A 16,470-nucleotide genomic window follows, 5' to 3' on the forward strand; every position below is an offset into this window, starting at 1 on the left:
GGGCAGAGGGAGGAAGGGATGGGAAGGGGAAACAAAGGAGGAGGCTACAATGCTTGATAAGAAATGTACTCATTTTCTTGCCCATGTAATTGTAACCCCTCTGTACAGTATTTTCACAATTAAAAAAAAAAGAATTTTCTGATAAGCCTCTTATAGTAAGGGTAAGGGCCAATTGTGGCCATACAGAAGGAGACAGATTAACTGAGGGATTTAAGATAAAGAAGAAAGGAGGAGACAATATGCTTTTCTTATACTTCTTTAAATGGATTTTGTTATTTCAGAAATTCAGGATCCTAGAGTTTTATTTAGAAGGAACACACAAGCACATCTAGAGGAACACTCTTTTTTGCAGATGATAAAATGATATGTAGAGAGGCTAAATGATTTCAAATCCCTCAGTTGCATTAATGGTGGACCCAGGAGCAGAACTACTCGCTTTAGAAGTGAAAATACCATGTTATCATGCATTCTAAATGACACGGTGACTCCTTAGAAAGTCTGAGGCTTTTCTTACCATTATCTGAACTTTTTTTGGGGGGGGGGTTATGATCTAGTTAGGATGATGCTTTTTGCATACCATGTTCAAGTCACCAAGCACTAAGATGCTAAAAGGAAGTAAGAGGAAATATCAGCTGTGCCTTCGTTTGCTTGTTAGAGGGTGCTCGCATTTCTGGAAATTCTTGTTATTCTAGGGATATTCCGAATGCTGACTTTTCAAAGTTGCTGTTAAATTAAGCTGACTTAGTTTGTGGACTTGGCCAAGGAGAGTGGAAATAATAACCCTTTTCTGTTCTGGAGCCTTTCACTGGTACTTCCCTCTAAAACAACTTTGTTCTGAGTGATTACCAAAGACGGTGCCCCCAACTTGCTCCTTCTGTCTCACCCTCATTATCCATCCACCAAGATGCACTTAGTACGGTTGCTGACTTTTCTCTTACTTAGGCTGAGACCTCAGGTCATGTTTCATCCTAGTGAGCAAGGTAAATGTGATTCCTCTCCATCTGCCTAACAGTCTGCTTGGCGTCAACCACATTAAACATATAAATAAATAAATAAATTTAAGTATGAAAATGATCAAATCCAGTGTGCCGTGAGATTCCTTCAGTTTTGGAAACAGGGAAGGCCTCTCTGGGATAAAGTTTAAGGTATAATAGAAGGAATTAATTGCTCAAGAATTTAGGGGTGGTAGGTTAGGAAGCAGAACAGGTAAAGACTCTTGAGTGGACAGAGCTTCAAGAACATGCAAGGAACCCCAGAGCATACATAGGTTAAGAAGCTTATCTGAGGCCATACAATCCATGGAGATCATGGCAAGGAGTTTCATCTTCTTTTTGAGGGCAATGGATGTCAATACCAAAGGGTTTTGCATGAGCGGTAGTTTATGTGATTAAGTTTATGTTTGGGATTCCTTGGGTGCAGTGTGAAAGGAATAAACTTACAGAAGTATTTTTGGAGGCCATGGATAATATGGGCAAGAGGTTTTGGTGATTTTACTGGGATGGAGAGCAACAAACTCAGTGAATTATTGCTATTCCTAGAACACTGCGTGGCACATAAACAGACTTGGTAAACACTGAGTGAATGAGTGAATATATTATAAAAATATTTAAGAAGACCAATGATTATTCAGTATAAGATTAAGAGGAAGGAAAGAGCCAGGTAGAATACCAGAATACCAGCAGATTACTGGGTAGAATATAAAAGCCTGGTACTTGAATGGAAAACAAGGTGAAGGGGCCTGATTATGAAGAGTGTGTATGTAGCTTTGGACATGAGCTGCTAAGATGTTTGGGAGGCAATTAGACATAGTAGCTCATGAGCTACTATGAGAATTGACTCTTGCTTAGTGTTCCAGCCAGTTCATCTTGGCTCTTTTAACAATGGTTTTCTTGCTCTAAGATTCTATACAAGGCAGCTTGACCCTTCAGTCCTAAGATACTGCCATTTGTACTTCTTTGGAGATGGTGTACCTTGAAGCAGGACAGTGGCTCAGAATTGCTTTCCTAGCAGCAATGGACTTATTGTCATACTTTTTTTTTTTAAACTGGACTCTCTTGTCCATAATCATGATAGGTTCAGTAGTGAATAAAGCCATCATTACATCGTCATTATCCCAGATCATTTACATCATTTAGATCAGATCCAAGGCTCAGGAATGGGGACAGATTTTTATTTAGCTTCTTGTCTGTGGCAGCCACCCAGTGAATATGACTTATTTAGTCTGTTAAGAGCAGTATTACATACATCCTTTTGCCTTCTTATTGATTTGTGCCATTTTTCTCCATTTTTACAGGCAAAGGGTTGCCTGGCTCGGTATTTGCTGCATATAGCAGACACGATGGGACTTTGTGACCGTGAGTGTCATTGATGTCTTTGGTCACTCTGGTGTCAGTCATTAGGCCCAGTACTGGCCACATGGCTGTCTTTCTGCCAGTGCAGACAAAAAAGGATGTTTCTGGCAACTGAAGATTCAATTCTGGGCAAAAGAGGAGAAACCTTCTTGATAATTAATGACCCAAATGGAAATGTTTTTGCCTCAGTGTAAATGTAGGGCAGTAGAGCAGTGAGTCCCAGTGAGACTTCTTCAGAAGTTCAGTCTTAGGAAGTCCCTCTGAAAAGACATGCTCATGGTCAAATATGTGAAATTTAGAACATCTTATCTCCCTCTTAAAAGGTCCTTAATTATTTATTGGTGGAACCAATGTCCTGCAAGAAAAAGCCTGTTGTTCAACTTTGTTTAGCCTGGTGTTTTCTCAAGATATTTAGCCATGGGGCTTAAAAAATACAGACATTTTAAGTACCTCATGTGCTTAGTGTTTTGTGGAATGTACTTTGGGAAATATTGCCTGACGAATTTATTGTAAAGTTCAACCTTTCCCCTTTCTATTCAAGTTTGTTACGGTGAATGCATAGAAAGACAGCTTCTCTAGAGCAAAGAAGAGAGAAGTAGAGACCTAGTGGTCGAGGAGGCTTATAGAAGGAGCCCCACTCACTGGCTAGTCCATGCAATTATGTGGAGATCTTCAAATTCATTTTAGGAAGCCAGAGCCACTTATACTTAGTAGTGTCATGTTAAAGAATCCCAGTTTATGATATTCATAAATATGATATTCTTATGCTATTCATAAGAGAATTGCACATTGAGTATCCTTCAGAAATGCTTGAGACCAAAAATGTTTTAGAGTTTTTTCAGATTTGGTTATATTTGCATATAAATAATATGTTATCTTAAAAGTGAAGCCAGAGGGGCTGGGAAGGTGGCTCAGTGGTAGAGCGCTTGCCTTGCATGCATGAGGCCCTGGGTTCGATTCCTCAGCACCACATAAGCAAAAAGAAAAAAGCCAGAAGGGGCACTGTGACTCAAGTGGTAGAGTGCTAGCCTTGAGCTGAAGAGCTGAGGGACAGTGCCCAGGCCCAGAGTTCAGGCCCCACGACCGGATTCCCCCCCCCCCAAAAAAAAAAGTGAAATCAGAGTCTAGAATGAAATACATTTATATTTAACATATATTCATAAATGGAATGTAATTTTATACCATAGTTTTATTGTACTTGTGTTTTAGCTGTGACCTCAGGGAATTTTGGATCATATTGTTTCTCAGAAAGTTTTAGATCTTAGACATTTTGGATTTGAGGCTTTCATATTAGGGATGTTTAACCTACATACTATTTTGTGAATTTATAGTTTATCCTTTTATTTCCCTTCTTTGTTTGAATTCTGGGATGGGGTCTAGAAAGAAACTTCATTTTGTCTAAATTTGATTCTAGTGTCAGTTTTCTCCAAGAACTCACTGAACTTGTCTCTGATCTGTTTTGTCAAGAAAGACAGGAAGATAAACTCTAATTCAAATTATTTCTGGATCACCTTTATCCTCACATATTTATAATTGTCTTAGACTGTCTTGTTCATTTCTATTATCATTCTGTAGGGTCAGGACCTTATCCCATTTGCTTTGAATCAATTACACTAATTAATTAGTTAACTTATCTATACATTTATTTATTCAGCATGGGTTGTCACTGAACACATAGGTTGAATGAAACACAGATCCTATCCCTATGTTGCTTTTGGTGATTTCTAGATGTAGGGCTAGAGTTCAGTCATTTAGAATTCTGATCCATCCCATTGGAGTGATGTATCTCAACATACTTATAATCTTATGTTGTCCTATTGAGGAATATTCATTAGCCTTATGTAACCTACTCAATAAAAATGCACCTCCTTCCTCCTGATCATGAAATGATATTCAGAAAATGTCTTGCTCAGATCCTATTGGCACCAGTCTAATCTCCAACTTCTCCTTTTATACAATCTTGGTCAACGGGTTACCTTCAGGATGGTTTGCCACTCCCTGGACCTGCTTGCCACCCCCTGTCTCCCGCAATTTTCTGTCCTTTCTCTCCTCTTGAACACCTTCCCATTCTAAACTCTTCAAGAGACAGCTCACACACTGTGCTCTTTCATATAGTTCCAGCATGTCTCTGAAACTCTCTTTCTGAATTCTACTTATCACATGCTAAGTCATACACTTTTCTATCTTTATTGCAGGCAGAGCCATGTGCTATTCTAGTTAAAATCTTGAACCAGTTACCTAGTGCAAGGACTTGTATATAAATATTTGGTTATTATTTCTGGAATTATACTCTTGGTATCTCTATATTGACATAGAATAATACATTAACAATTAAAGATTGGCTTCAAAAGTTTAATTAGAAAACTAAAAATTTAAATTGTATTCTTTTCTCTAATGTTGGGTCATAAATGCTCATTTCTTTGTAACCAATTTTTAGTTTATTTATAGACATTAGATTTTATTTTGGAACAAATACTACAATATTTAGGGGGCTGTGAGTTACTTACTTGCTTGAAATTTCTTCAAGCCTATATTTCATAGAAAATTAGGGATATTTTAGGAACTACAAAGACTCATGTGGTTGTACAGATCTTTATCATTTAATTATATCTATCTTTTTAATGAGAAGTAGTGCAATAATATTTTATTATTTCAGATTCTACCATTTCAGAATTTTTGATAGTTACCAAGATGGAAGACATTTTTAGTTGTTACTCTGATACTCCTGAAAGAGCAAACTTCTTAGGAAGATCTACCCATGTGTGGATTGCTAATGTAATAATTACAAAGAAATCTCATCTATTAATTACAGAATATCTAGCAGTGCAGTGATATATTTGGCAACATCTTTTCAGCTATTAATTTGAGTCAAGTACTTTTTAAAAACGAATAACTATAAGGTTTTGTTAATTATAATGACTTTACTTTTAATTGGAGTTAGTGAGACCTAACAAGCTCCTGGGTTGTTCCTCAAATTCAGGGTGGTTCCATAGATGTCACCTATAGGGGGGAAATGGTTAAAGAGTCAGGTGCCTAGACACCAGGATTCTCTAGACTGCACACAGCAGACACTTACCTTTTCTATGACTCTGATTGGCAGCAATTCTAAGGAAGGTTCATTTGCACACAGGAAAGTATAAACCTTCTCCCATTTGATCCTCACCACAGCTGTAATTAGGGTGGGGAGTATTATTCTGGAGTGACTTCCTGAATCTCCCAATTAGAATGTCAATATTAATAAGAGGCAAAGATTTATATGATATGAAGAGAAAACTGAGTACAGAATGAATACTATTGCCCCTTAACTCATGTCTATCTCCATATCTCTATGCTCAGCCACACTGTCAAGTATGCAAAGCAGTGTATTAATATTTATTTTTTTTAAAGTCACATCCTTTAGACTTTCCTAAGTGGATCTGCTATTGGTTTTCTTTTCCAGCAACCCCTAGCTTTATGCTGTACTTCCCTACTCATCCAATGTCGTTTTGCTTCATATTCACTCAAATGGCACTGACAATTGTTGACATTGTTGTGCATTGTGATCAGATAGTGTCCACTTTGGTATCATTGACTTCCCTCAGTGTGACTCTAGACATTAGCTAACTAGTGACCAGAGGCCTCTTGTACTCTGCTTTCTCATTGAAAACTTTTTCTTCAGGAAGAATCACTCATTCTAACATAGAAATCATTATTTTTTAAATACGTTTTGTGCATACTTACTTTCAGAAAGTTGGATTTTAATGGAATATAAGAGATAACTGCTGGGTGCTGGTGGCTCATACCTCTAAACCTAGCTACTTAGGAGGCTGAGATCTGAGGATCATAGTTTAAAACCAGCCTGGGCAGAAAGGTCTATGAGTATCTTACCTCCAGTTAACCACTACAGTGCTGGAAGTGATGCTGTGGCTAAAGTGGTAGAGAACTAGTCTTGAGCCCCAAAACACAGGAACAGTACCCAGGCCCTGAGTTCAAACCTTTGGTTTTGCATACACGTGTTCATGTGCATGTGCGTATACACACACGCACACGCACACACACACAACCAAAGAAAATGATTCTCTTATGGTAGAATTTAATCTTAATGAGCAATTGAGGGATAGCAATGTAGGTGATCTCCATCTTCATCTACATAGAAAACATTCATGTTCTCTAGTGATTTGCTCCCTCTTTTTAATAAAAAATGTATTGTTAAGGTGATTACAGAGGTGGTTATAATCACATAAGTAAGAGAGTACATTCCTGTCTAACTTGTTACCCCTTTCCCTTGTTGTTCTCCCTCTTACCCTACCCCCTATATACCTCCCCGCAAGTTGTACAGATCATTTCCAACAGATTGTCTTGTGAGTATCACTGTTGTATGGGTTCCCCCTTTGCCCTCTGCCTCACTATTTTGTTGTTCCCCTTCCCTTCCCTAGTTTCCCCCTCTTAAAGAGGGCAGGAACTGTGTGTAGTGGCACATACCTATTATTCCAGGTACTCAGGAGGATAATGAGTGGTTCAAGTCTATTTCCTAACTTTCACAAGGCACCCCATCCCAACTAATAAATCTGCTGTAGTGACATGGATTTGTAGGAAGCATAGGTAAGATTACAATCCTAGGTCAGTGCTCAGCAAAAATGTAACTATGCCCCTAATAACTAAATAAATGAATAAATAATAAAAGATTGAAAGTGTGACTCAGTGGTAGGCAGTCAATCTACCAAGTGGAAGGCCCTGAGTTCAAATACCAGTTCTACAAATAAAACATACTGAAACAACTAGCCTTTGGTTAGCATAATTACTGTCGGAGATCCAAATAGTACTCATTCTGTTTTTATCATTTTACATTTAAGTAGCACTGGCTTGTGCAAGTTCAGGTGGGATGGTTATAGTAGGTCCATTTTTCATAGTTAAAGAATTAAGGCTTATGCCATGGGACTTTATTTTTTTTTAAACCAGTCAACAACTATACATAACTGTCTTGTCAAAGGCATATTGACCTTTTTGATTTCCATTTCCTTGGTCTACTGGCATGTGACTGAGCAGTGAGCTTTGTAAATAGCAGAATCTGTGATGGCTTTTAGCCCTTTTCATGAAGGCAAGTTCTGTAGATGGTATGTAAGCTCATACACTTAGAATCCCTTGTCTTTTAAGAGTCAGTGGCCAAAAGCTTGACTCTGGGGTTAGATATCTGGCCTTGGTTTGTACTTGCTGAGTTGGAGCATATTACCTCTAAACTCACTTTTCCACCTGATCCTGGGGATAACATTAGCACTTGTCTGCTTGTGATTAAGGTTAAATGATAGTGAATAACAATAATGTGCATGTGGCTGGCACTCACTAATAACTAAATAATGGCCAGCTATGATGATTTTCCTTTTAGTTCAGTGGTCCAACTTTACTCCAGATTGCCTTGTGTGTTCACCTCAAGAACACAGGGAATTTACAGAAAATCCTGGAGGTTTCTGTAGAGATTTCTAACTTGGGCTGCCTTAATATCTGGAAATGAATTAATCCAAGAAGGAATTTCTTTGCAGAAGGACTGCAAAGAAGCAAGATTAATCTCTACCTTCTTGCCCGTCTTCCAGATGACGTCTTTTTGCTTTTTTCAAATTTCAATTAATTAATTTTATTTTGGGTCTGTTTGCAGTATTAGAGACTGAGCCTGGGGTCTGCTAGGTAAACTCTACTACTGACCTATCTTCCCAACCCCTTTATTTTATTTTATTTTTGGGGGAGGTTCCAGTCGTGGGGCCTGAACTCTGGGCCTGGGCACTGTCCCTCAGCTCTTCAGCTCAAGGCTAGCACTCTACCACTTGAGCCACAGCACCACTTCTGGCTTTTTTCTTTTTGCTTATGTGGTGTTGAGGAATTGAACCCAGGGCCTCAGGCATGCAAGGCAAGCGCTCTACCACTGAGCCAACTTCCCAGCCCCCCAACCCCTTTATTATGTTCAGTTTAACTGTCCTAACAAACAGACTGACAGAATGCTGCCCAGGCTATCCTTTCATTTCATGACATTGGGAAGATACAGGAGTGTCCTGAGCCTGCTTTGTAACTTGTCTCAAATATATTTCAGGTCATGAAATGATCTAGACGTGTGCGTTCTAGGAACTCATAACATCACCAGCAATTCTTTCAGAATTCCCCCAGTCTTAGACTCCCATGACGATTGTGATTAAACTTAGAATTTAATTGCTTCAGATCCATTAAGGCTTTCCTGATATTTTGGGGGCTGTGGTCAAATAAGTTGTATGTTTATAGATGCTATTCAAATGCTCCAAAATCACTGACCAATAGCCATCCTTATTTTAAAAATTCACCAGATAAGACAGTTTCTCAGGCACCTTCAGCAAGACAAATCAGAAATACTTGATCTCTATTCTATAATAAACACAATTTTGATTTCATTTCAGAGTAATTAATCTAGACCTTTCCTTCTGCAATATAAAATAGAAAAATATTCTGTAGTTCTTTGAACATTGCAGTAGAAAGAAAATGCTCTAAAAATTCTGCTTAATTAAATCCTAAAGAAGTGGTACAAACTTTACATGATTAATTGAAACATGCATATTTTGACTGGTGCATATTTATATCATAGCATATGGAAATTTTGTTGTATTATGTTAATGGATTTGGGAATGCTATTTAATGATATAAATATTTTTCATTTGTTGTTACATTCAGTATGAAAAATATACAGGCCATAAGATGATATAATGTAAAACTGTATGTCCTTCTTGAGATAATCTGAAGGTTGCAATGGCATAGACCTTTAGCCTAAGCAAAGATAGTAGATCAGCACATCAAGTTTGAAAAGCTAAATTGCCAGGGTTTTCTATATTGCCAGTAAGAGGCATGCATATTATTACCAGGTTTCAGTTAAGAATAAGAGAAGATGGGGCTGGGAAGGTGGCTCATTGGTAGAGTGCTTGCCTTGCATGCATGAGGCCCTGGGTTCGATTCCTCAGCACCACATAAAGCAAAAAAAAAAAAAAAAAAAAAAGCCGGAAGTGGTGCTGTGGCTCAAGTGGTAGAGTGCTAGCCTTGAGCTGAAGAGCTGAGGGACAGCGCCCAGGCCCAGAGTTCAGGCCCAGAGTTCAGACCCCACGACTGACCAAAAAAAAAAAAAAAGAATAAGAGAAGATGTAGTTGATCTTACTCCTTTGGCTTTAATTTTTTATGAAAAGTTTACTTTTCTAGGGACAGTAATATTAAAATATGGGGTACTCTGCCTTACCCAGTGGCAGAATTTGAGTTGTGTTTTGGTGGCTGACAGAATTTGACCATATAAAAGGTTTAGATGATCACAATTATCTTCTAGTTTCTTAAGTATAATATTAATATGAATGACTTATAAAACTAGAACATATGAGATACCTGAAAATGCTTTCTCTTGAACTTTTGAAATACTCAATTTATCAACCTGTTTTTTTTGGGGGGGGGAGGCATTAGCTATTGATAAGTTTGATGGCAGAAAAGGAGAAATGTAATGAAGTTTTCCAAAATGCTTGTCTGTATGAACCAGAACTGTATGAAAAAATGGATGGGAATGCTGATTTGTGCTGTCCTTTTAAGACTTTCACCAACTAAAGTACACAATTCTTTTACCACATCTTTCCATATTGCTCCTTTGCAGTAAGAATGATTTATATGACTGTTGTGCTTTAAAATTCTACTCCTTTTTTCTTCATTTGTTCCGTTTACTTATTAGGACTGTTGTAAGAAAGTATCCTTGCATCTTTTAAAAAAGTGACAAGTGGCCTGGTGATGATGGCATAGAGCTTGAGAAGCTAAGAGATGCCGTTTGGCCCAAGTGTCCACCCCCCAGGCCTTCTGAGAACTTTGTTTCTACCCTTTCTCATCTCAGTTTTAGTCTTTCATAGGCAAACCATCTAGGACCAGAAACATCTCATGTTTTGTTTCCCCAGCCAGACTCTAAAGGAAGAATCGACGGGGAGAATTTAATACAGGTTGTCTATGGTCCCTTGGGAAGTGGGGCCTTATTAAACTGTGAGACCAAATGATTTTCCCCATAATTTTTTTTAACAGATTTCACCAGAGTCAAGGTTACTGCCACTGGATCATTTGGGAGAGTTTTACTTTATCATCTTTTTTTTTTAGGAACTTAAGATTTTAAAGCAAATAACAGAAACTGTTAGGGCTAGTTAGTTTAGTAATGATGGACAATTATTTTAAACTATGCTGTTTCTAATCTGATTTAAGGTAAACTCCAACATACTCTAAGATAGAGTATTAGAGCTTTGGCAATATCATGTAAAATATCTATAGGTTCTGTACTAGAAACCATACAAAATATAAATAAAAGCTTTCTTTCATTGCAACGGTTATTAATACAGTAATTGCTTTATATTTGAATCCCTATAATGACTTTGTTTAAAGGAAGTTATGTCATAAAAATACCTAATATTGAAGGTAATTTTACAGTTATTGGATAATAATAGATCAAAATGTATAATTTATGAAATAGGAAAAGCCATTAAAATGACAGTATATATTCCACTAATGTAAAGAAAGTGCTGCACATAGTTCTGTGTGGTGCTACTCAGGAGGAAAGAGCCGTATCACTGCATTACAAATTAGTTTGCTTCTAATTTTGCAGGCTGATGACCATACTGCCTCAAACCAAATCTTTTCCCTGGAAATGGAGTGATTGCATGACAGACTCTATGAACCATGAATATGTCAACAGCTCATGGACCAGGCCTTGCTTAGCAATTAGTCTTTGGGGGATTTATTCAGAAATCAGGCAACACTAAATCAGAGCTTGTTGGGAATTTTGTGATTACCATTCATGTCTGGAGCATGAATCTGGATTAGAACAAAAACAAATCTGTAAAGGAAGAAAAGCTGTGACTAATAGTGGCAACACATGCATGTGCACACACCCACATGCGTACACGCGCGCGCACGCGCGCACACGCACACACACACACACACACACACACACACACACACACACACACACACAGAGGCTAGAGAACACTAAAGATACAGCACATCCCCAGAAGACAGCAAGAAAATACTTCTTTCTCCTAAAGGAGGCCAATGCTTCCCTAACTCCAGCCATTTAAACATTACCATCCCAATTTTGTCATAACTCCTTACTGCCTGCAGTCGATTTACTCAATGTATTTTATTAACTGATTTTCTTTGAAAACCCACTTTTGTTTTAAATAGTAATGAGTATGATATTATGGTCATGAGTCTGATATCATTGTGCCTATTAAATTTGTTGTCCTTGCGTACAGAGGAAATGACAGGCAATACTTTAAATATTAGAAATATTATCTTCCCATCTAAAATCACTTTGCATACTAGCTGGGAAAAACCCTCAGTCTGGCTGAGAATGATCTGACGCCCTCATTCTCATTACTATCCCTCCACTCAGAGACCTGGAACCACATCACATGCTGGGGAATTGAAATCAGGCCTGTTCTCCCTGTAGATACCAACACTGGAAGAAGGAGACTGCTCAGGAAGCCAGGCTTGCCCCTTTCAATGACCAGAATCAGCCACTCACAAATTTCTGTCTTAGTCTACACACATGTCTGGGGAATCATGATATTGTAAGAGTAAACTGCTTTCCATATCACTATATAGCAGTAGGGAATGTGCCACAGTGAAAGCCAGCCCGCTGTCAAGATTCACATGAGTTTGTAGGTTAGCACTTGAGAGACTGTCCCACCTGGTACAGATCTGGTAGAACTTCAGCAGGCCCTTTGAAGAAAAGGGCCATTTATTTTACAAGTTGCATTGCTTTATTCCTGGGCATGTTTAATCACGCCCATTGAAACTAGGCTGAGACATCCTAGGATCACTCGTAGCTTTGCAGTCATGCTGTGTTTTTGTTTGTTTGTTTTGTTTTTAAATCGTAGGAACCTAAGTAAATAAGTAAACGAGGGAGGGAAGGAAGGAACCAAGGAAGGAAAAAAGGAAAGAAAGTTAAAAGTGTGAGAAAGGACAGAAACAAATGAAAAAGAACTTGGCCTTCTCCAGCCCCTCTTTCCCCAAAGAGCTGGCTATCCATTTCGTCTAAAAAATGGTGAGGTCTGGAAACTTCAATCAGACCCTGGGAGCTCTGAGATTCAGGATGTGTCTAAGTTTAAAGGGATGTTTGCTTCTGATATGAACATTTTTCTTATACTTTTATTATAGAAGATGATGTGTCAAATGTACAAATAATGTGTGCCTGGTGCCAGAAAGTGGGAATCAAGCGCTATTCCCTGAGTATGGGGAGCGAGGTGAAAAGCTTCTGCAGCGAGAAGTGCTTTGCGGCCTGCCGGCGAGCCTACTTCAAAAGGAACAAGGTAAGCCCAACTTAGAGGCCACGTGGCCACCTGCCGCGTGCGCATGCGCCTCATAGCCACTAGCCTGAGATGCTGGGCCCTTTCACGTGTGCATTTGTCCTCTTGTTCTGTCGGTTTCCTCCTCTGTCATGCTTAACCTTTTGGAATTAAGGAATCCTTTTCTAACGAGTAACCTGTTCTGCTTCTCTTGGCTTGTGTTTGAATTCTGAGAGGGTGAGTGAATCCGGCGAGGTCACCAGGATCACAGCTATGCTCCTATCAGAGATGTCTTTCCAGCAGGACAGGGCACACTTAAGAGCCCACGGGAGCGAAGTGGCAGATCTGTCTTGTAAGAGCCAAAACACTAGCAGCAGAAGCCTGGTTAGAAAGCTTTATTCCCCCTACGTTTAATTCTTGTTCTCAGTGGGAATATTGCTGCTGCTCTTTCCAAAGCCTGCCTCACAAATTTTAGTTAAGAAAAATGCCAAATTTAAAAAAAAAATCAAATCTCGAATAATGGGGACATTATGAAGATGTAAGCTAACATATACTACACGGCTAGACATTTGTGAGAAGCCTGGTGGGTAAACACAGGAACAGCCATAATTATAGAATTGTTCTTTTGTTTTAAGTTATCCTAGCTCTGAAAATGTCCTTTTTGAATAGCATTAGTCACCGTTGGTGAAAAGTGGGATGTATGCTGTTTTTCAGTCACACACACGTGCACACAGACACAGACACACACACGCACACACACACACATGCCACACATACACCCCTAAATTTTTAGATCTCAAAGAACTGTTATAGCATTTTGCCACCAAATACTAAAGTAAATTGCTAGTGCTTGGTTACTTTTCATTGATCTGTAAAACATCCTTAATTCATAAATCCATGCACATTTTGCTAAGCATTTCCATTTCAATAATACAAGATCCAAATTTATCTTTTCATGAAGTAAACACTTACTATTTTAAAGTCTCATATTTGCGGTCTTGAAAATGCTAATCATGGTCTCACTACTTTGCAAGAAGCACTGTTGCAGTAAATTATTTCCTGCAAATTTGGGTCACATTCATCCTGCCAAAAACCATAATGCCAAAAGAATTAGGCTGCAGAATTCAGCGGGGTGGAATTTTAGTAGCAGTCTCAAAGAATTAGACTCATAATCTTCACCGGAACAGGGAGGCAAGTAAGGAAATGGTTTCTGGAATTCTTTGAGGACAGGCAATCGCTCACTTTCCCTTAGGAAGGACCAGTGAGGCTGGGGAGAGGTTGGGAAAAGTGACACAAGAGAGACACGTTTTGTTTTAATATGGGGGGATTAAAATGATCTCCAAGACCCTGAGGCTTCCATTTTGAATGCTGAACACAGGGCTAACAATCCCAGGAGTGGGTCTAGAGCTTTCTTCTTCAAAGCCCTCCTTACCACAACAAAATAGTTTGCATTCCATCACAGAAGATGGCTATAGAACTGGGCTTTTTGTCTTTCTATAATACGGAAGGGTTAAGGGTCTGAATCTTGATGGGCTGCCTGTAGTGAATAAAATCAAGCAAGATACATTTGTCACAACCCTGTCAGTACATATTACAATTTGCAAAATGATTTTACTTTGTAGTAAGCTTTTGAAGAAAGGCACTTCATACCATTTGGAAAGACAGTCTAGAATATGATATAATATGTAGACTTTAAAATGTCATTATGAAGTTTAAGGTCAAACTGAATTTAAACTTCCATAGTACGTACTTTTGAAAAATGGACAACTGGGAGCCAGGTTAAGACATAGTATTTGGAATACTTACAATAGGTAAAATCAACAGTGGGAGGAGGGACGTCAAATTTTACTTTCTGCCAGGAGCTACTGGGGTAGGTCTTTGGCCTTTTGCAGAAACTAGGAGTTTCAAATGTTTTCTGTTAAGCCGGTGGCTGCCTGCTTTTCTGTCGCCCATTAGTGCACATACAATACCTGTCTTCTCTGTCATCTTCCAGCACTTGCCATGCTATGCCTGTTCATTTTCTTTTCAAATAGAGAAATAAGCTTGTCACATCACCTGCTGGATTCTTTATTTTTTAATTTTATGAGTGCCCATCTCAGAAGCAATATTATATTGTATTACAATAAACATGTACAGCTGCTGCATTCCTGTTAACTGATAGTATTTTGTGGTCATTTTATTTAAGGCTTAGATTTCTTAATGGCTCATATTAGATCACCCTCTACTCTGCCATTACTAAGAACTGCAGTAATAAGCTCCAAAGTGTTTCCCACTGAAGACAATAACAAATAGTTACTTCTTTTCTTGTATCATTTAACAAAGTCCTTAGTCTTCACCATTATAGATGTGGTCTTAATCTTGGAAAAAAGGAAACATTCTTCTCTATAACAAGCCTTTTTTCCTTGTTAACTTTTGTAGTTTTAAATATTGAAACTAGATAGATTATAGAGTAAATGGTACCTGTGCAGAATAGAATTTTATTTTAGGTATAGTGTAGATTTTTTAAACCGTGTAAAATTAACTATGCTGCAAATTATGCTTGTAATGGCAGCCATTTGTTGCTGGATAGCATGCTGGGTTCTAAAAATGGTCTCTAAGTTGAACCCCAATTGCATGCATAACTTTACAAAGGAAAATCCTAGTAGAAAAGGTAGCTAATTAGGAGTAGCATTCCACTGACCTCTCTTTTGTGTCTAAGCAACACCTGCATTTGTGAATATACATGGGACAGCTGTGCCTGTGGTACTGCACTTTCCTATCACAGAGATTTGGGTAGAGAGGCAGACATTGCTTTGCTACAAACAACAACAATAACAAAAACAAAAACAAAAACACACACAAAAACAAGTGAACAACAACAACAACAAAAACCAAGGACAAAAAATAGTCCAACTCAAAATGAAGATCCATTGAAATGAACTCTTTAAATTTTATTTCTTTCTGAAGCCTTTCTTCTGTTGAATGGAATAGGCTGAAAATGTCACATCTCTCACAAACCCTGGCACTTTGAAGTAAGTATGAGCAATGGAAGCCAGGTTAACTCCTTATAGTATGTGGGATGTATTTCTTAAACTGAATTTAAATTTCTGCTTAAGAGTCATTTGGATTCAAGTACATAGGCATTTTGCAAACTGATTCTGCTAAAAACTACTGGGAGAGACCTATGAGTCACAGCTGTATTCATAAGGAATCTAACTAACTACAAGTTTACACATTTCAGGATGTTGCTCTGAGAAATGTATAGTGGTAATGCATAATATATTTGGCAGAGTCCTGATTTCCATAAGGCTCACTTGCTGGCTCAAAAGTTTTGAACCGGAGTCTGTGGAGGGGGAAAGCTTATGAAATGTATGAGCATTGGGTGAACAATGGGATATCAATCTCATCATTTGAGACACCAGAGGATTTTCAGGGGACTTATTCTTTTCTCAGGCCCCTTTTGAGACATTTTTATGACCTGCTGTACCTGTACCTTTTTAAGGTACAGAAAGACCAAAGAACACTTTTAGCACACTGGTTAGCCTTCCTAGGAGTTAGAAAGTTGCAAAGCCTTAGCAGTTTTGCAAGAGATGCAGAACTGCCCAAATCTTTTGACACTAATTTTACTTTGCACAATATAGGTGTTGAAGATATACTTTGTAACTATTATCTCTCTAAAATGAGAGTAACAATTCCACAAATACTCATTTCCACCTAGACTGTATTTGATCTTTTTCCATTTGCATAGGAAAGATCCTGTTGTCTAAACTAATATCCAGAACTCAAACAGGTAGTCAAAAACTCAAGCAAAATGGCCAACATAGGCAAGGAAAAGGATGATTATTTTTGTAATG

At 38.3% G+C, this 16,470-nt stretch overlaps 1 protein-coding gene across 1 annotated transcript in view; it reads left to right on the forward strand.

Annotated features, from left to right (window-relative positions):
* The window catches only part of LOC122118395 (sine oculis binding protein homolog), a 174,082-nt gene that overhangs the window by 34,100 nt on the left and 123,512 nt on the right, over nt 1-16,470 (forward strand). The window contains exon 4 of the mRNA XM_042692372.1: nt 12,510-12,661. Coding sequence (XP_042548306.1) covers nt 12,510-12,661 — 152 coding nt within the window. The remainder of the gene's footprint in view (nt 1-12,509; nt 12,662-16,470) is intronic.

This window comes from Dipodomys spectabilis, unplaced genomic scaffold (genome assembly GCF_019054845.1).
Source record: "Dipodomys spectabilis isolate Male_0828 unplaced genomic scaffold, ASM1905484v1 ptg000001l, whole genome shotgun sequence".
NCBI lineage: Eukaryota > Metazoa > Chordata > Mammalia > Rodentia > Heteromyidae > Dipodomys > Dipodomys spectabilis.